The 22277-nt window shown below is 37.2% G+C and overlaps 1 protein-coding gene across 3 annotated transcripts in view; it reads left to right on the top strand.

Annotated features, from left to right (window-relative positions):
• The window catches only part of Pgap1 (post-GPI attachment to proteins inositol deacylase 1), a 78211-nt gene extending 64344 nt beyond the window's left edge, over positions 1-13867 (top strand). For 2 of the 3 annotated variants that reach the window (XM_048345046.1, XM_048345048.1), the window contains 4 exons: positions 525-575; positions 1350-1534; positions 3772-3876; positions 5571-6247. In XM_048345046.1, coding sequence (XP_048201003.1) covers positions 525-575; positions 1350-1534; positions 3772-3876; positions 5571-5709 — 480 coding nt within the window. In that variant the 3' untranslated portion in view covers positions 5710-6247. Of the gene's footprint in view, positions 1-524; positions 576-1349; positions 1535-3771; positions 3877-5570; positions 6248-13855 lie in introns of those variants that run through there. The other variant, XR_007210748.1, reaches the window with a different exon arrangement.
• The last annotated feature ends 8410 nt before the right edge of the window (positions 13868-22277 follow it).

Genomic DNA, 22277 nt, shown 5'->3' on the forward strand with positions numbered 1-22277 from the left:
GATTGTTTTTGTTAATTGGGGTTATTTGGCAAGGAGAGAGACTTTAAAAAAAGGAAAGATCTCTTAAATTTGCTTCTTGCTCTTGCACATGTCAACTGTTCAACATTTCATTAGAACAGTTTTATAACATCTTTCTAGAGACATGGCAAAGAGGGAAAAAAGTTGTGTTGATATTACCAGTTATGATGAGATAGTGTAAAAATAAACAATGCTTTCAAGAAGGCCAATGCTTTGTAGTTGGTAACAAGTTCGATAAGAAATGTACTCACTGCCTTATATATGAAACTGTAACCCCTCTGTAATCACTTGACAATTAATTAATTAATTAATTAAAAAAATAAATCTAGGAACCCAGGATTCTATACAGTAACAAACTCTGCACATTCATTTTATGGACAGTTGAAATAACATTTGATGATTATTTTTACTTTTTTAATCAAAATAAATCTGACTGTGTTTTTGCAAAAGGCCTATACATTTTATTTCAAAGGACAAATGAAATTGAGCTCATTTATTTTTGTTAGGTTGTCCATCTGCAAGCCAGCCTAACGACTTTACGAAATAACCAGCCTGTGGTAAGTTTCACTTTCAAAATGTAACATTCATAGCTTTGGTATGAAAGAACATGAGAAAAAAATAAGTTTGTTTTTTAGAAGTATTAGAATTTTTATTGCTAAAGAGGTTATTATGAATTTAAATAATCTAATTTGTTCACACATCTATATCATTCTTTTTTGTCAGCTGTGGGACTTGAACTCAGCCTGAGCACTATCTTTGTGCTTTTTTGCTCAAGGATACCAGTAACAGTTTGAGCCACAGCTTCACTTCCAGTTTTTTGATAGTTAATTGGAGATAAGTCTCCCAGATTCTTCTCCCCAGGCTGGCTTCAAAACACGATCCTCAAATCTCAGCCTCCTGAGTAACTAGGATTAGACATGACCCACCAGTGCCTGGCCCACACCTATGTCGTTCTTGTTATTATTACAAAATAATCTATTTTGAATTTTTTGAGTAACTACTTAGAGGATCTTTTCTCTACATTAAAATTCATAAGTCAAAGCACTAGCTATGTACTGTTATACTCAGGAGGCGAAGACAGGAGGATTTGCTTTGACCCAGGAGTTTGAGACAAGTCTGGGAAACATTATAACTAAACAAAAAAGAATAAAAGTCTGACAAGCATAACCATGTTCAAGTACTTGTAAACAAGATAATTTGAGTCTTTATTTAATTTTGATGATGAAAAAGTACTTACTTAGCTCTCAAGTGATTCACTGAGTATGATTCTAAACAGAATGTATCTTAGACTTTGCTTATTTAGTAGCTTATGTATTTGCTTCATTTTATAGAATCCCAAACACTCTAGAAGAAGTGAAAAAAAATCCAGTCACCAAAAAGACTCTTCAGTACACCATCGTTTATCTACTAATGATGCTGAAGATAGTCTTCGCATGCACAGTACGGTGATTAACTTGTTAACATGGATCGTGCTGTTGAGCCTGCCATCTTTAATTTATTGGCTAAAGAACCTTAGGTGGGTTGTATTTATATAAGTTTTATTTACATGGTTCAGACAATAGATATTGTTAGTAGATACTTGCTAGATTCCTAATGGTCCATGAAAACTACTCAAGAACAGGAAGTTCTAGGTTACCTGTAAATTGTTTTCATTACATTCATATTTCCTCATTTACCAAAAGAATATAAACTTGCCCTAAAAAGGACAAACAAGTGATCTATACTCATTTGGCTTAGATTGTTTGGGGAAGTTGAAGGCTGGTACTGAGTCTTGAACTCAGGGCCTTGGCACTTGTCCCTGAGCTTTTATGTTCACTAGCACTCTATCACTTGAGCCATAGCCCCACTTGTGGCTTTTTGGTGGTTAATTGGGGATAAGAGTCTCATAGATTTTCTTTCCCAAGCTGGCTTCGAACTACCATCCTCAAATCTCAGCCTCTTGAGTAGTAGATTCCAGTTTATCTCACCTAATATGATGGTACCTTGTTCTACCCATTTTTCTTCAAATGTTATCATTTTATTCTTTTTTTTTTTTTTTTTTTTTTTTTGGCCAGTCCTGGGGCTTGGACTCAGGGCCTGAGCATTGTCCCTGGCTTCTTTTTGCTCAAGGCTAGCACTCTGCCACTAGAGCCACAGCGCTATTTCTGGCCGTTTTCTGTATATGTGGTGCTGGGGAATTGAACCCAGGGCCTCATGTATACAAGGCAAGCACTCTTGCCACTAGACCATATCCCAGCCCAAACTTGGGCTCTTTTTTTTTTTTTTTTGCCAGTCCTGGGCCTTGAACTCAGGGCCTGAGCACTGTCCCTGGCTTCTTTTTGCTCAAGGCTAGCACTCTGCCACTTGAGCCACAGCGCCACTTCTGGCTATTTTCTATATATGTGGTGCTGAGGAATTGAACCCAAGGCTTCATGCATATGAGGCAAGCACTCTTGCCACTAGGCCATATTCCCAGCCACATTTTTTTCTTTTTAACTAAATAATTCTCCATTATATATATATATATACATGTACATATATATATATGCTACAAATTTCTAGGTACTACTTCTGTATCATTGCTTGTTATAAATCAGCTTAGGTTGTTTATACTGTCTTGATTCACTTTTTCTAGGTTATGTATGTCTAGATATTTATATACTTCTTCATTTTATTGGAATTTTAAGTTTTCAGAATTCCCCACAATTCTCTGGACTTCATTAGTGTCTGTTGTAATATCCACTCTTTTTGGCTCAAATTTTAGTCTTTTCCCTCTTTTGATTACTTTGACTAAAGATGTACCAATCTTGTTTACCAGAAAATGCTTTGTTTTGTTCATTTTTTTGTATTTTTTATATTTTAATTTTATTGTAAAGGTGATGCACAGTTACATAAGTAAAATAATGAGTACATTTCTTTTGAACAGTGTTATTACTCCTTCCCTCATTTTCTCCCACTTTCCCTCCCCCCCCGGACTCCCCTCCCCTCCAAATTGAAAAGTTCATTTCCAACATAGTTTCTTGTGAGGCATTGGTTCACCTTTTATCCTTTGTCCCTTCCCTTCTCCAGATCAGATCAATGTACATATAAGACACAGGGTACCAAGAATAAAAACAGTGACAACAGGGCATAAACCAAAGGGGAAAAACAAACGAATGAAAAATGAAATAGCTTCACATAATACATTAAGCCGTAGAGTGCTAGCCTTCAATAGAAATGCACAGGGACAGTTCCTAGGCCCTGAGTTCAAGAAACACACACACACACACACACACACACACACACACACAGTATTTTTTTTTATGTGTTAATATCGTTTCTCTAGTTACTTTCGGTGTGATTTCTAATCTTATTCCTTTATTATCTGATAGGATGGTTTACATCTTAAGAATTCTTTCTCTCTCCCTCTCTCATTTTTTTTTGGTAATACTTTCTTTATGTCCTTAAATGTCCTATATTTTGGAGAAAGTTCTGTGGGCAGCTGAGAATCTATCTAGCTAGCTAGCTAGCTATCTATCTGCGCCTGCAGCTTATGTTTGTCTGTTTAAGGAAGTATTACCAACCTCAGTATTTTTTTCTAATATTCATTATTGGTTTCTGAATATAATCCTTTATATAAAACTTTTGAGTACAGGATGATCTACTGAATTGTTCATAGCTCTCTTGTACCCATATTGTTATTGGAATATTTGGGAAATTACTGAATTTGGTTGACTGTGATCACTGAGTAGTTCTGCTTTGTTGATTTATGTTTATTTTTCCTTTATATTATAGGTATTATTTTAAACTTAGCCCTGATCCATGTAAACCTTTGGCATTTGTCCTTATTCCAACTACAGTGATTCTTGGGAATACTTACACAGTTTCAATAAAGTCAAGGTATAATAGTTTGCTCTTTCCTTTTCTTGCATTTGTTTTATTACTGTTTTGTTTCTGAAACATTCTTTATTTGCATGTAAATTGGCCATTTCTAAAAGTAATGTCACATGACTTATATGAAAATATATTATGCTTGTTTTCTGGTGGGATATATTTTGTTTGATTTTTTGGACAGTACTAGATTTGTGCTTGCTAGGTAAGCACTATCACTTCAACCATAACTCTTAACTTTTATTTGTTATGACTATTAAATGATGTGATTTTAGGGTTCTAGCTGGGTGCTGGTGACTCCCAGTTGTAGTCCTAGATATTTAGGAGGCTGAGATGGAGGCCAGCTTGGACAGAAAAGTCTGCAAGATTCCATCTTCAATTAATCAGCATAATGCTGGACAAGAGGCTTAAGGGGTAGATTGAGTGACAGTTACCCATAGGCCTTGAGTTTAAGACACTATACCAACATGGTGGGGATGGGGGAATCAAATAATGATTCCAACTGGTCTGAAATCTTAACCAATAAGCTGATGTGGTGATCTGTGTCATCTCAGCTATACAGGAGGTATAAATAGGATTACAGTATAGTCCACTCCTGGGAAGAATGTAAGACCTGATTGGAAAAATAATAGAATAGCTAGGGACTTGGCTTAAGCAGTAGAGTGCCTGACTAGCAAGCAAAAGGCCCCGAGTTAAAACCCCAGTACCACCAAAAATAAGAGATATAGGTGAAATAAGACTGGCACCAATTTGGTAAAAAAAAAAAAAAAAAAAAAAAATCAGTCATGGGGCTTGAACTCTGACCCTAGGCGCTTTTCAGCTCTTGAGCCACAGGGCTACTTCTGGCTTTCTGGTGGTTAATTGGAGATAAAAGTCTCATGGGCTTTCCTGCCTTGGCTGGCTTTGACCTATGATCCTCAAATCTCAGCCTCCTCAGTAGCAAGGTGTGAGCCAGCCCACAATGAGGTTTTTTGCTTAAGCCTGTATTCTACCTCTTGAGTCACTGCTCCATTTTGCCTCTTTTTGTTTGGCTAGTTTTAAAACATGATCCTCAGATCTCAGCCTCCTGAGTAGCTAGGACTATAGGCATGAACCACCAGCACATTTTAAAGTGTCTTAGCTTATTATACTTAGGAAGTTTTTTGTTTGCTTGGTTTAATAAATAAGATTTAAAAAGATTTCTGTAGCCATGTCTTAGTAAACATTAGTTTTTGTTAGGATAAATGTTTAGGTTGAATTGCAGATTGAAAGTTCAAATACTATTTTTCTGTTGGTAAACTCAAAAGAAGGTATTAGATATCTTGTAAATAGAAATAGTTTGCTCTTTTCTAGCCATATACAACTTTTATTGTATAACAATTCCTTCAAAAGCAACTAGAATCAGGCTAGATCTTTATAAAAATCATGTATAGGGCTGGGGATATGGCCTAGTGGCAAGAGCGCTTGCCTTGTATACTTGAAGCCCTGGGTTCGATTCCCCAGCACCACATATACAGAAAATGGCCAGAAAGTGGCACTGTGACTCAAGTGGCAGAGTGCTAGCCTTGAGCAAAGAGAAGCCAGGGACAATGCTCAGGCCCTGAGTCGAAGGCCCAGGACTGGCAAAAAAAAAAAAAAAAAAAATCATGTATATTACTGACATTTGTCTCATTTTAGTTCACAGTGATTTCCATAATAATATGTATTTCTGTATCTCTTCACAGTAAATTGTTGAAGACTGCCTCCCAGTTCCCACTTCCTCTGGCTGTTGGGGTGATTGCTTTTGGCTCAGCACACTTATACAGGGTTCCATGCTTTATCTTCATTCCTCTGTTACTGCATGCACTATGCAACTTTATGTAAGGTTGAACTTAAGGAATGACAAAGATGATTTATGCCTTTAGGCCAGTGAATCACAGATCCACCAACATGGACAGCAAGGTCCTTTGGAGAAGACGAGTCTATTTTTACAAGTACTGAAAATAGGAAATTAGTTTTGTAATGCTGCAGGAAAGTAGCTGAAGCATGGGTTTGTTTTGTGCTATACTAGTCAATTTTGGAAAAAAAAAAAGGTAAAGGAATATGGTAGCCACTGTCTCTGAGGACTTGTGTGCATATCGAATAGTCTACTTCATCCACCATGCCACTGATTTCCTGGAGAGTTGGTGCACAGCAATTTTGTTTGATCTGATTTTCTCCTGAAAAATTGATTGTTTCATATTTCCTATTTCCCTGAAAAAAAAAGTCTTAAAAATATTGATGGAATTCAAAACTGTTTGGTTTCTCAAAAGTGAAATAGCCATGAGGAGCCTTTGGTCAGGTTTTGGCAGCCACGGTGAACAAAGTAGATCTTCTTATTCTATGGAAAGAGACTTGAATTATAAGGAGGAATCTTATTAGTGACGGGTAGAAACTTGATTGAAACTAAAAACAATGGAATATCCTTTCCAATTTCAAACATGAATTCTGTTATGTGTTCTTAGTAAGCATCTGGAGACTAAAGAGATTGATTGTTAAATTTAAAGAATGAACATTTTTTCAAGTACTTACTGGCATTATGGCAGTTCATTTGTTCACTTTATGCCATGTGATTTGACGTATCACCCCCATGGTTTCCAAAAGTGCCTCAGGTGATTATAGATTGTTTAAATACACAAATTCCAGTGGTTGGAATTCTATAGGTTTGTGCCATTTTTATCCACATAAAAATCAATATAATCAAGTGTGCTGTCACACATAATGAATAAAACTATACTATTAGTAGGGCACCAATAGTGACCAACTGTTATCTCAGAAATATAAACAATACATCTGAATAAATTGGACACATCAGTCTTAGGGTGTTTTAGTTTAGTTTGGAGAGGGGGTTGTTTTTGTTTTGTGTCTGTGTGTGCTGGTCCTTGGGCTTGAACTCAGGACCTGGGCAATGTCCCTGAGCTTTTTATTCACAAGGCTGGTCTTCTACAACTTGAGCCACAGCTCTGCTTCCAGCTTTTTTGGTGGTTAATTGGAGATAAGAATCTCATAGACAGTCCTGCCTGGGCTGAACCATGATCCTCAGATCTCAGTACTCTGTGTTCAGTCTTAGGTTTCACAGTGAAATCTTAATTTACGTAGGTGACATAAAATTATTGTTTAAAAATTAATTTCTATTTTAGTTCCACTTCATAATTCATTCTTAGCTACAGAGGATTAGGAAGAAGATAATGGAGCACAGTAGAAGAGTATAGTACTCTCTGCCTTCAGTTAGAATAAACTTAGGCTGAGATATGGCTAGCTTCTATAACCCTTCATTTAGATGAGTATAGTATGGCTACCCAAAATTGCTCAAGTAAAGTTTCAGTGATTCCTTAGTTGCTTTTGTGCCCTTATTATACCCAAGGGGGCTCATTTCATGTGTCTTTGCCTCTGGATTCCATCGCAGCCTCCCAGCTATTTACTGCCTAATAGAAAGTTACTCCTATTGTACCCAGTGGAAGGAGAATTACCTCATTTTCACTCTTAGCTCTCCTCAGGTCCTTGCTCTTCCAGCATTAGCTGAGGAAAGTCTTGCTACCTGTCACTCCTAAAGTTTGTATGAGTCCACTGTTACATTTTCCATTTCTTGCTTTGTTCCTCAGTGTTCCTATTTTCACACATGTCTTGTCAGACATTCCAGACTCTTTCATTCCAGAGCAGCAGCACAAGGAATAAGCCACACAATACTGTGTGCTCAGTATTGGAGAGGAAAGAGGATTTATTAGACTATACACTTGTCTCATGGCATAACTAGGGACACATGATTGTATTTGAGATATATATTTACCTGAATACAGACACGTGGAATTTTTCATCTTTCCACTGATATTATACTGCTATCCCAGTTTACAGATTAAGTGTTGAGTTAACTTTTTCTGACTTTGACCCTAGGTCCATATATGGAAAGAACTTTAGAAAATTCACTAATCTATCAACAGTCATTATTATTACATTTGTGAGACCTAGAGTCTCCTTGTTTAGTCTCTACTAGTTATGAATAAAATAACAAGTTTGATTTTTTTTCATGGGTAGTACATGTGCTCCTAAAGCAGCACACTAGCACACAATTCTCACTACAATTTTTTTGTGTGAGAACTTAATCACCAAGCATTACCATCATATATGTGTCAACATAATATTTCAATTAAGCATTTTATAAACCATAGTAGGTTGTGTCTTTAGCCATTTGATATATATATATACACACACACACGTGGATATATACATACACACATGCATATACATGTACACAGCAGTTAGATATTGCCTAATTTTTAATTCAGCAAATTTCTGAGCCCTATTAGGACATGATTTTTAGGAATTGTTGAAATTTACAGTGAACTTTGTGCTTGTAGAGTAACTTCTGTATTGATAACAACACAGATACTAGATAAATAGAAAACAATGAATATTGTCAATATTTCCAAGGCCCTTTCTATAGTTACTGTGGCTATAGTTAGATCTGATCATTTGATTAAAAATACTAGTACGTGCATGGGATATGTGCATATGTATGTAGGTGTGTATGTGTATGAGGGTTTTGAGGATTGACTCTAGTACCTATTGCTTACTGGATAAGTGCCCTGCCACTTGAGCTGTACCTGCTGGCCCTTTTGTTTTTGAGATAAGTTCTCACTAACTTTACCTAAGCTAGTCTGGAACTAGCAATCCTTCTGACTCAGCCTTTCAAGTAGCTTAGATTATAGGAAGGTACCACCATACTTTTTGCTCTTGAAAGCTCTAGAAACAATAAGGCAAACACAAATACTCTGTGGTAAATTAAGGGTATTGATCCCAGAATCTCCACGAATACTAGTTGGCCTATATACTCATCTTAGGCATTCATGTAATGTCTTGCATTATTATTTATTCAGTGCAAAACTTTGGAGTATTGAACCTGAAATTTTAGGAAAATCACTTAGGAAAAAGTCCAGAAATACATTGAGACTATTTGTGACTAGGCATTTGTTGATTTTTTCATCAGTTATTGCTTTCTTTGTGTGGGATTTGAGAATTTATGTATCAGAGGAAATAAAATACCTTGTGAAGTTCATTAAGAGGAAAATCAATTTGTATAGCCTGACACTCATCATCATAAAGGAAGCAATCAAAGTGTCTTTATATTGGAAAATTAGACTGCCAGGAAAGCTTCCTTACCAAATAACTGTGAGTACAGAAGATGCCTTTATAAATTGTAAGATGATTGGGAACTGAAGTATTATCCCAGTCTTTTTTTAATTAAATAACATTTTAATTTCTGTAGTAAACTTATGTACATTATTTGTGCATTTTTAACAATAAGTTTTAGTGCCTAAGGAAATAGGAATGCTTTGAAGCTATTCACATTCACATAAGAACAATAGGAAAGAAAGTTCAGATGGGTAGACCAATCCAATTATGTATATTGCGAATACTGAAGAACGTGTATTTTAAAAGTAAAAGATAGGGTAAATAAAGACTGAACTCTGTAAGTTTGGGAATAGAGTAGACAAGCTATCATTCCGTTAATAAGATAAATGTAACAGCCCATCAAATTGATAATCTTCACAAATTAGATATTCTAAGCTACATGATTAGGCTATCTGTGATTAATAATTTTTAAGTAGTGTTTGGCACATTTTGCTGCCAAAACTATTGTTTCAAAATACCAAGAAATCAGTTAATTTCTGATGACTTTGTATAGGACTTGATATATTAGTCAGAATCATTGTGTGATCATTCTGTTCATTATGTGACTAAACATTTATGAAAACCTATGTCTTGATTAGTGTAGGTTTGTGTATGTATTTAAATTCTAATCTTAGAGTCCAAAGTAGCTGTTTTTGTAAAGTTCATATGCTATCTTTTCATGTTACTTTGATTTTCAGTATTTATATAGTAGTGTATTACTAGTAAAAAAACAACTTTGTACACAAAACAGAGCTATTACCTGTTCAAAAGCCTAAATGATAGGCAAATTTTGTATTTCGTGTTGCATTTGTTGTGTTTCATATTGGACTTTTTACATCCCTTTTTTAGGAAAAAAAACATTTGGGCTCTTTTCAGTATAAGACTGCATTGGAAACATAAAACTATTCATATGGTTAGCAAAACACACTTTGCCACCAAAGCTAAATTAAACTGTAAAATACCTCTGAATATTTGTGCCAATGAACTTTTCTTAGTATATTGGGGGTAAAACGAAAATCAACTTCAGTATTTTTCATCTAGAACTTCTAATAAATGTGTATATCATGAAAACTTATCTTCCATACTCCAGTTTTTCTTTGAAAATATTCAGAATTATAGCACAGTATGTTGTGTTTGGTCTGACTTTTTGAAAGTTTCCAGACAAGGGTTAAAATTAGTTCAGTCAGTAATGGTCTTTCTACAATTCATTAAAGTCATCATTTGAAATAATCTTGCTTTGTATTTGTGATGTAAAATATTAATTTTGTTGAACAGGCCATTTTGGTATAGGTATCTCATTATGTAATTAAAACCTCACTGTGGACTTTTTAAAAGTATATACTTCTATTCCGTATCTTTATATAGTCACTTTTCATAGGGGGACGTTAACTACAACCTAACCCAGTACATTTTAGAAATAATATGTATCTTATAAGAAAATTCTAAGAAGTAATTGAGATGTTAATGTGATAACATTAATATAGTATTATACTCATGGAGAAAAGTGCTATATAACAGATTCAGAATCTTTTTATGTGCTTAAGCTGCTTTAAATTCCTCCACATAGGAATATTAAGGAAATCTCAATCTAATTATAGTTTCTTTTTCATTGTTTAAATTATTTACTATTCTCTGCCCAGTGATTTTTGATAGGTTTTTGTATAAGTGGCATTGAAAGTTAAGGGGTAACCCAGAAAGCCAAATATTGAGCTATTGGCCCTGCTTTTGTGACAGTTTATCCAATCATCTGATGGAGACTATAGGTAATACTAGTAATGATGAAGTAGCAGGCCATAGATGAGTGCACACTGTCCCCAGGAACCAGTTTGTTTTCTTTGCTGAATAATTTTAGCCTAAGTAGGAGATGCCCATATTTAACATAATCATGCTTTTTTTTTCAAATAACGTATTTTTTTGGGTCAAATAACGTATTTGTTGAACTGTTGGTAGAAATAAACTTTTTCTTCCCGTTCGGTGGATGTGGGAGGGAGGGATTCAAACTCTGGGGAGGGGAGGGTTGGTTTATAAATTAGGAAATTGTACTGTGTATTTACATTATTTAAAAAATATGAATCAACAAATCTGTTGTTTTGAAATGATTGTATTACAGTTTTTTCAATTTAGGAATAACAGCTGTAGCACCATCCTCAAGAGAAACCAGACCAAAACTGAATATTGTCACTGTGACCTTGAACTTAAACTCCTTTGGGATAAAACAGATGGTGCCTTAAAATGATAAAGGAATGCCCTGCAATTTTGTAGCTGTGTATTTCATTATTAGTGGCCTTCTCAAATTGATCTAAAGTCCTTCGTCTTTGAGGTTGGAGACATGGAGATTTACAATACAAGCCAATCCTCCTCTTAGTCTTTGCAGATTTACTGCTTTGGAGGTCTCGTTTCAAGTTGGGATCCACTTAGGCAACATAAATGTATGCAAAAAAGTCTGTTAAGATTTCTAGGAGGAAAAGTTGTTTTAGGAGAAGGTCATGGCACTTCTGTTTTGAATGTACTGCATATTGGAAAACAAATCTTCAGAATGTATTTTTTCTTCATAATGAGTAATCTGTTCAAGATGTGAATTTGACATAACTGACCTGAGCTCCTTTTTCCTCAGTTTTTCGAGGCTTACGTTTGTATCAAATTTAGTGTACTCAGTAATCCCTTTTTAGTAATTAAACTCAGACTCATGTAATATATTTTAGTATTATTCCCCTAGTTCATTCTCCTTGTTTCTTTTTCTTTCTTAACTATTTATTTATTAATTATTATTTTTTAATTGGCTCTGCTTTTTTAATGTAAAGTGTTTCATTTTTACTGTGCTTATTTTAACTGGTAATGTATGACTTATAAAAATTCAAATTATTTTACCTACAGGGTAATCAAGTTCTATGGTAAAAGATGACCACATTCTGTGTACTCAAACCATATATTTTTCTCCTCTTATTTTACTTCTACTACCTCCCCTCAAAAGCAAAAATGGGTTTCTCCAAAAAAAATGTCAAAAGATAACATGTTCAAGCCTGGTCAAGTTGACAAGAAAGTGACTTAATAGACTAAAACAAGTGACTCTCCACCTGTATCAGTTTTCATACAATATTTTAAAACTTACACTGGACAAACTGCCAGTGCTGACATAACTCAGCATATAATTATTTGCAAAATAATTTGTTCTTATCCAGAAAGTACAGTGCAAAGTGACCATTCCTAACTATAAGATGATTACTACTTTGCAGATCTTTCCATTAAAACATGCATGATCTTCTCCAATGCTTTTTAAAATGTATGGTGAACTAATACACTTATGTGTCAATTTTGTGTGTATTTTGGGTATGGTATAATTAACATTGTTACATTTGAATCGTTGTAATTCAGAAAAAGTGCTACTTACTGTACTTAGTGGAATGTTGTGACTGTTTTTACGTGTTTCAGCATTATGGTGTAGGTTTAATAGATGAATATTTGCCTTCAGTCTCTGCTCAGGTATTCATGTGTAGCAGTTTTTGGTGCTTTGTGTTGTTTTTTTAATTTGTCATAATCTGGTTTTCTGAATGTCCAAAAATAAACTTGGTGAATAAGCACATGTAGTACAGCGTGCTTCCCAGTCTGCATACTCTGCAATATTATCTCTCCCCCCGCCCCCCAAAACAAAAAAAAACTCTTTTATGGTCTCTTTCTCTTTGTTGGTCACGGGGCTTGAACTTGGGACTTGAGCACTGTCCCTGAACTCTTTTTGCTCAAGGCTAGCACACTACCACTTTAAGCTATACCACCACTTCCTTTTTCTGGTGAATGGTTGTAGATAAGAGTCTCACAAATTTTCCTGCCTAGGTTAGCTTTGAATTGCGATCCTCAGGACTCTGCCTCCTAAATAGCTAGGAGTAGAGGCATAAGCCACTGACAACAGCTTTTAATGGTGTCTTTACAGTATGTCTAGACTGGCATTTCAGAAAGCAGATGACTGTGAAACATGAGATATAATACACCACAGGTAAAAATCGGGAACAAGATGAAATCTAGTATTTTCTGTGTTTTCTAACTTTCTACATTCCTGTGACTGCTTCATGAATAATTCACATTCTCTTCAAGGAATTCTGTGTTTGTCTCAGAGACTTGCTTTTCCTCGTTATCCAATCTCTAGAATTGAGTAAGTTGGGAGGGGGGCAAAGGGGAGTGCTAGAAACTCAGAGTCATGGCAAGCACTCTACCACTCGAGCCTTGCTCCTGGGCTGATGCTTTTATATTTGTTTTTAAGATAGGGTCTTGTGCTTTTGCCAAGGCAGGTTTTAGACAGTAGTCTTCCACCTTCCATCTCCTAACTAGTTGAATAACAGCTGGACACCACCACACCTGCTTATGGTCTCACTAACTTGCTTAGAATGGCCTCCAGCCACATTCCTATCTCTGCTTCCTATGTACCAGCAGAATGAGAATGATGTAGTCATTCTAAATACATTTCCAGGTCACCCCAGCACCAATAAATTTGCTAAAGTAGATGCCTAGGGTTCTCCTTTAACAAGTGCTCCCAAAGTAATGATCAAGTAAGTTTGGTGCACATTGCCTTAATCAATGAAATTAGAGAACTAGAGCTCCTAAGAGGAACTAGAAAGATTGCTTCTTTCTTCTTAGGGAGTTTGACATAGACCAGATTTTATGGAATGAATGAAAGAAGAAATAGGGAACGTATTTTGAAGGTCAAAATATCTTCTATTTTAACCAGAATTCCAGAGTATTTGAATATTTTTTAAATTGTCTATGTTAGCAATGTGCATCTAAATTACATATGCCACAACATGTAAATTTTTCAGGATGAGAATTCTATTAGTTAAAATAAGATACAACTTAAAGGACAACATACTTCTTTTGGCACATTTTTCAGGAGTTTCAGACCATGATCATGTGGCTGCATGTTTCTGGGACTCAGGGCCCACATCATGACCAGGAGAGGAAACTTCTGACCTCGTGGCTTTCAGAAGCAGAAGACAGAGGGAGGATTTGTGTAAGTTCTTAAGGGCATGCTTCCAAGTACAATAATGTCCCACCTCTTACCTCCCAGGAGCCCATCTATAGGCAAATCCACTGATCAGGTCAAAGCCCTCACCATCCAATCACCTCCCAAAGCCACACCTCAGAACACCTCTGCATTGAGGACCAAGCCTTCAGCGCCAAAGACTGGAGAACACTTCACAAGAGCAACCATTTGTTTTAATAAAAACCTGGGTTTGTATGTACTTCCTTTCCAGTGGTACTTTGTCCTTTGAGCAAGTAGTGCTTGTAGTTCTTGAGTAGCTGCTATACCATACTTCATACTAGATGTTCACTTTGAGTTTTTCGTTTTATTTTTTTTTAAAGTAAAATGTTACTGTTATTACCAAGGTGTTCTACAGAAGGTAATGAGTATATTTCTTTTTTAGGACAATTTCACCCCTTGCTTCACTTTCCCCCAGTTTCCCCTTCCATCCCTGACCACAGTTACCTAGATAATTTTCCACTAGTGTATACTGAACCCATGATTGCATTTGTTTGCCCTCCCTCCCTCGCTTTATGGGTCCCCCTGTCTGGTCCTCCAAGAGAAAAACGCCAACAAAAATAACAAAAAATTCCGTGATTCATTCCCCTTTCCTGGAGCTCATTTTGATCAATAGTATTTTAAATGTTCAGAGATGTTTTACTTTATTCTTTTAGACACAGGATAAAAAGAGAAACGACTACAAAAGCAATACTTGCAAAACTGTTTGGTGTAAACCAACTGAGCAACTCATGGAGGGAGAGGGAAAGGGGGAGGGGGAGGGGGGAATGAAGGAGGAGGTAACAAAGAGTACAAGAAATGTGTCCAATGCCTAACATATGAAACTGTAATCTCTCTGTACATCAGTTTGACAATAAAATAAATAAAAAAGCTTTAGAGACAGAAGTATTACTAAATTTGTTGTGTGCTCATACCAGGGCCTGAACTCAGATTCTCATATTCTTACTTAGCTTTTTTGCTCATGCCAGACACTCTACCACTTGAGGCCATGCCTCTAGGCCAATATTTTACTGATCCATTGGAGATGGAATATCACTAACTTTTCTTCCCTGCTCCCTTCAAACTGATTAGGTGGCAGCCTCCTAACTAGCTGGGAGTTCAGGTGTGAGCCAGCAGAGTCCAGATTATCATCCTCAGAATAGAAGAAAGGAAGTACTCTTTTAAAAGTAAAAGATTTAAGCAATTTTCCTGTCCTAGAGTTTAAACAAGATTGTACAGGAAACAGTTCTGCTAAAAAGCTGCGATAGTTCATTTCCTACTCATTACTTTCTGAACATATTCTCTTTTGCCTTAAAAAGCAAATTTGTTTCCAATGTTCTGTCTATAGCCTTCCTTTGTAGTCTTTCTATTCTATCTTCTAGATATTTTACCAAACTCAAGACTTCTATGGACTCATGGCAGGAAAGTCCATGAGACTCTTATCTCCAATTAACACTAAAACCTAGAGGTGGAGCTATGGTTTTCAGTGGCAGAGCAACTGGCCTTGAGCACAAAAGCCAGGGACAGCACCCAGGCCCTGAGTGCAAGTCCCAGGACCACCCCCGCCCCCAAAGAAAAGAAACATAAGAAATTTGCCCATTTTAAAATGGGTAAAATAATAGACATTTCACCTGAGAAGATAACTGTTGGGCGGCTAAGGCAGGAGGATTATGACATCCTGGCCAACAAAGAAAGACCCTATCTCAAAAAGAAAAGAAAAAAAGTCCTCACAAGGAATACAACAAAGCTATGAATGAATAATGAATAATAAATTCTTTGACCTTTTAACTCTATTGAACATTGGATAATACCAGTTGTAAAACTCAGAAAATAAAAGGGAAGGAGCCACTCCCCAAACCACTTTTGGGCAATCTTGGTCTGATAACAGTAAACAAGTACAACAGCAAACCTACAAAGTTAACAAAGATATGAAAGGTCCTTAGTAAAGCACTAGTAAATCAAGTCTAGCAACATATACAAAGGACACTATATCATGAAAGGGTGAGGTTTAATCTGCAAATAACATTAATATTCTCTCAAAAAAATTAATGTAACTTCTTAATAGAAAAAAGAGGAAGACAAGACCACTCTGACAGGTGTAGAAAAAAACACTTGAAAAATTTAGCACTACATAATTAAAACCTCTGTGAATTCAGAATAAAGGGGATTTCACATAACAGCACCTACAGCAATAATCAGATTCACAAATACTTTCTTCCCAAGGCCAAGAACCACTGTGCACATGTCTTTTGCCCACCACACTGGAGACCCTAGTCAGTACAAAAAGACTGAGTTGGAAGGGGAGATCAGAAAAAGTGGTTTCTTTTTTTCTTTTTCTTTTTTCTTTCTTTTTTTTTTTGTCAGTCCTCAGCCTTGAACTCAGGGCCTGAGCACTGTCCCTGGCTTCTTTTTGCTCAAGGCTAGCACTCTGCCACTTGAGCCACAGCACCACTTCTGGCCATTTTCTATATATGTGGTCCTGAGGAATCCAACCCAGGTTTTCACGTATATGAGGCAAGCACTCTTACCACTAGACCATATTCCTAGCCCAAGAAGTGGTTTCTATTTGCAGATGACTTTTTGTTGTTTTGAAATTCTGCAGAATCATGCAACTGCTAGAAGTATGAATGACCTGAGAACACATAACATAAGCTCAGTACACAAAAACAAAATATGAGCCTCAGGCCAGTGGCTCGTGCTTATAATCTTTCAACTCAGGAGGCTGAGATGTGAGTATTGAGGTTCAAGCCAGTCTGGACAGACAAATCTGAGTGATTCTTAACACCAGTTAACTAGCAAAAAAGCCAGAATAGAGGTGTGGCTCAAGTGGTTGAGCTCCAACCTTGAGTGGAAAAATCAAGAGCTTCCAGACCCTGAGTGCGAGCTTCAGTGCTGGCATGGCACACATTTTTTAAAATCTACTATATGCAAACTTAAAACAATTGTGAAATAATTTTAAATAAAATACTATTTATAGTATCATAAAAATTTAAATATATCAGCATCTCTAGACCCCAAACTGCAAAACATTGCTTAAAGAAAATTTAAGTGGGCACTAGTAACTCACATCTGTCTAGCTACTAAGGAGGCTAAGATCTGAGCATCATGGTTCAAAGCCAGCCTGGGCAGAAACATCTATGAGACTTTTTTATCTAATTAATCAAGGTGGAGTGGAGGCATGGCTCAAGTGGCAGAGCACCATACCAGCCATAAACAAAAAGAACTGAGTGAGCATGAGGCACATTCAAGCACCAGTATTGGCATAAAATAAAAATAAAGAAAAATTGAAAGTTCTAAGATAAAGATAATATTCATTGTTTGGAAGACTACTGTTAGAAGTTCCATTTCTCTAAAATAACTAGATTACAACCTCAATCAAAGTTCCAGCACTATATAGCTAAGCTATAGTTCAGCTATATAGCTAAGTTCCTACAGACTTATGTCAAAATTTATTTGGAAGAAAAAGCAATTTGGGATAGTCGAACATTTTGAAAAGCCTTGATTTCATTAAGCTGCAATAATCAGCGATGCATGCCACTGGAAAGCAGAATTATGTTTATCAATGAAACTCAGTGGTCCAAAATGGACCCAAATATTTATGGTCACTTGACTTCTTGTTATTCTTATTAAGTAGTTGTACAAAGAGGTTACAATTCCATAATTCAGGTTACGAGTACAGTTGACAAGTTTGTAGACACTCCAATGAGGAGTGTTTTCAGTGTGGTGTTAGAATGATTGAATATAGAGTTTGGGGCGTGGGGAAACAAACCTCAACTTTACCTCATACCATCCACAAAAATTAATTTGAGGTGAATCATAGATCTAAGTGTGAAAACAAAATGCTAAAGCTATACAAAATATAGCAGGATATTTTGTGATGCAATGGAAATCAGAGATGCTTAGAATAGAAATGCTGTGATGATTTTTAAAAGTTGATAAGCAGCCAGCCATTGTGGCTTTTGCTGATAATCTTAGCTACTGGGAGGCTGAGATCAGGAAGATCATGGTGCAAGGCCAGCCTAGTCAAAAAGTTCTTGTGGGAGGGGGTCGGGGGTGAGTTGGGGGAGGGAAGGTGGGAGAAAAATGAGGGAGGGGATAACAAGTATAACAAGAAATGTACTCACGTCCTTATGTATGTAACTGTAACCCCTCTGTACATCACCTTGACAATAAAATGAAAATTTAAAAAAATTCATGAGACCCCCATCTCAATAAGAGCTGGATTTGCTAGTTCATGCTTGTGATCCCAGATTTGAAAGAAGCACAAATAGGGGGTTCTGAGTTCAGACCAACCTCAGCATAGGAGATTATATTTGAACAATAAAATAAAAAGGGCATGGAAGTGCTGGCTTAAGTGATAGAGCACCTGCCTAGCAAGTGCAAGCCCTTGAGTTCAAACCCCAACACTGCCTCCTCTCCAAAATTGAGACATATAATGCATCAAAACTAAGGAATCCTACTTATAAAAGGACATTATTAACAAGCAAAGTGCTATCAAAATCTATGTATTTCTGGAAATTACTTCTTTTTCAGAATATATAAATAACTTCTCCAATCATAAAAATATAAAATCATAAAAATAGCCCAGTTATTAAAAGTAGATTTTTTCAAACCAACTTAAAAGCTATTGGGCCGCAGAGGAAACAACAGAGTAAAGCAAAACCCTACAGAGGGGAGAAATATTTGCAAGCTATTCCGCCAGCAGATGATAATATCCAGAATGTATAAGGAACTCAACAGCAAAAACAAAACAAAACAAAAAAAAACAACTAAAGATGAGTAAATGATCTGAATAGACTTTTCTCAAAAAGAAATAAGATGGCTAAGTATCTGAGAAAAATGTTCAACAGCACCAGCCATCAGAAAAATGCAAATTAAATCTCTTTTGAGATACCATCTTAACTCCAGTAGAACAGGTTTGTGTTAGTTGACAAAATACCTCAGACAATCTGCTTTAAAGTATGAAAGATGTATTTGGAGTCATAATTTCAGAGGTTTCAATCCATGATCATTTGGCTCCATTGTTCCTGAGCCTTGGAGAGTCCCAACATCATGGCAGTGGGATGATGTGGTGGATGAGACTTGTCACCTCATACTAGCCCAGAAGTGGAAGAGAATTGAGAAGAAGGGGCTGGAACAAGAGTTATAGTCCCAAAGGGCAGACTTCCAACATTCAATAAGGCACAGCTTTCTAAGGTTCCATCATCTCCAAGTAGCCCATCAATGGGGCAACTCATTGATGCCATCAAAGCCCTCATGACCCAACAATTCCGTGCATTTAAAAAGACAATAGGGAAGACTTAGAATGCCTCCAACACAAAGAGATGATCAATGTCTGAGGTGAGGAGTCTATCAGTTAATCATGGCCTGATCATTATACACTGCATATGTGCATTGAGATATCACACAAATATTATGGGTCATTGGAAATATTTCAAATCTAAAAATTCAAAAATTTCCTTTCAAAAATGTAGAATTTTTAAATACATCTATTTTTCTCTTTGTCAGTCTTAATCTTGGAGCCTTTCATTTGTAGGAAATTCCTTTCAGCAGCCCCTTTTTTCCCAGCAATTATTTGTTTGTTTGCTGGAACTAGGGCTTGAACCTAGAGCCTGGGCTCTGTCCTTTAGCTTTATTCTCTCAAGACTGGTGCTCTACCACTCCAGCCACGGTTCCACTTCAGCCTTTTTGGCAGTAACATAAAAGTCTTACTGACTTTCCTGGCCAGGCTGCCTTTGAACCACAATCCTCAGAATTCAGCCTCCTAAGTAAGTAGGATTATAGGTAGGTATGAGCCATTGATGCTTGACTACAGTGGTTATTTTTGAGTTTAGGCTCTCCCTTCCTGCCCAGGCAATGTACCTGGACTGCAGTCTGCCTATTTTTCACTTACCAATTACTGTAGCTGGGGTGAAGATGTGCGTCACCATGCACAGCTTCTTTCCATGGAAATGAGTCTTCATACATTTTCTACCTGAAGCCTCGTTTGAAGCCTCGTTTTTCTCTAGTTCAGCCTCCCACATAAGATGGCAGTGGCATGTGCCACTGTGCCTAGATATTGGATGAGAAAAAGGTCTCTGGGCTAGCTAGCCATGAATCATGATCCTCCCAACCTCAGCCTACCAAGTAGCAAGGATTACAGGTGTGAGTCACCAGAGCTTGGTGACAGCTGAATGTTATCACAGAAAACCTACACCATCTCCAATGACATGTGGGTGCATATTAAAAATGGAAGATTAGGGTGAAATCACCTTTGTTACTGAGATTTCTTGTGGTGTTTCCTAGAGTCATACTTAGAGTACACTTTGAAGAGGAATTATTATAAAAGTTTGCTATTGATTCTGTTTTTTTGTTTGTTTGTTTGTTTTGTTTTTTGCCAGTCCTGGGGCTTGGACTCAGGGCCTGAACACTGTCTCTGGCTTCTTTTTGCTCAAAGCTAGCACTCTACCACTTGAGCCACAGCGCTATTTCCGGCTTTTTCTACATATGTGGTGCTGAGGAATTGAACCCAGGGCATCCATGTTCTTTGCCTTCAGCTGTAATAACAGCATATCAAAAATTGGGTGGATCCCTTCAAACAACAAAAGAAATGTTTCTGAAATCAAGCTTACTGAGCCAAAATCAAGGGCAGGGCCTTGTCCCCTCTGGAGACTCCAGGGAAGAATTTGTGTCTTTCTACTTCCACTTCTGTCCTCTGCCAACACTCCCTGGCTTGTTGTTGCATCACTCTAGTCCTCAAAGCCAGCATCCTTAGAGCTCTTCTCTGTGTTCATACCCACTTCCCTTCAGTGTGTCTGTGGAATCTCCTGTGGCCTTTATTTTGTAAGGACAAGGCATCAAACTGGTTGCTTTGAGGCACATACAGACCACCCAGGATAATTGCTCTATTGCATCAAATCACATGTACAAAGGGAAAAATGGAAGAACAAGTAAGCTATACTTTTATACAAATAAGATATAAACTAGAAATTACCCACAGGCCAATGACAGTTAATCTAGTTTCTCTATTTTTTTTCTGAATAATTACTTATTCATTGTCAAAGTGATGTACAGAGGGGTTACAGTTTCATACATAAGGCAGTGGGTACATTTCTTGTACAATAAAAATATGTTCTCAGCATTGGTGATGGGAACACTGTCTATAGAGTCTACAGTGCAGAGACTTTTCTATACTCTCATTATAAATTCCATACAGCTGGGAGTTGGTGGCTCATTCCTGTAATCCTAGCTATTCGGGAGGCTGAGCCAGCCCAGGCAGGAAAGTCTGTGAGACTCTTATCTCCAATAACCAACTCAGAACAAGCTGCAAGTGGTGCTGTGGCTCAAGTGGTAGAGCACTAGCCTTGAGCTCAGGGTCAGCACCCAAGCCCTGAGTTCAAGTCCCAGAAGCAGCAAAACAGGGGTGGGGAGTTTAATACTTCAAGATTATGAGACACTTTAACATCAAGGTCCTGCATTTGAACAGGGGTACTGTAATGAGACTCTAGGGTGTTCTTTCCTCACTGAGCCACAATCTCTAGTCTGTCACATTTAAAACAATGATAATCCTAGAACCTGGGAGGCTGAGGCAGGGAGGGGCCAGCCTTTACTACATATTAAGGTCCTGTCTTAAAAAGCTGAGACAAAGCAATCATTGACTTCTCTTCCCTCCCTGGTTCTTTCTCAAGAGCCCTTACTGCCTCTTCTTCCTCTCTGTATACTCCTTTCTAGTCTGACCCTCTGCCACCCCAGCCCTAAGTTCCATGGCCCTTTCCAGTTCCCCTTTTATCTAACTTGTCCCTTTCTGAAGCACTCTTCTCCTCCCCCATCCTCTCCTGATTTCCCCCACCCTTAGATTCTCTTTTGTAGACTCCCTGATATGATTGTTACACATTCAATTTTCTCAGAGCTCAAGTCCTAGGTTCTTTTTTTTCCTTATTTATTGTCAAAGTGATGTACAGAGAGGTTACACTTTCATACGTTAGGCATTGGATACATTTCTTCTTTTTTTTTTTTTTTTGGCCAGTCCTGGGCCTTGGACTCAGGGCCTGAGCACTGTCCCTGGCTTCTTCCTGCTCAAGGCTAGCACTCTGCCACTTGAGCCACAGCGCCACTTCTGGCCGTTTTCTGTATATGTGGTGCTGGGGAATCGAACCTAGGGCCTCGTGTATCCGAGGCAGGCACTCTTGCCACTAGGCTATATCCCCAGCCCCTGGATACATTTCTTGTACTGTTTGTTACCTCCTCCTTCATTTCCGCC

Source organism: Perognathus longimembris, chromosome 4, assembly GCF_023159225.1.
Source record: "Perognathus longimembris pacificus isolate PPM17 chromosome 4, ASM2315922v1, whole genome shotgun sequence".
Lineage (NCBI taxonomy): Eukaryota > Metazoa > Chordata > Mammalia > Rodentia > Heteromyidae > Perognathus > Perognathus longimembris.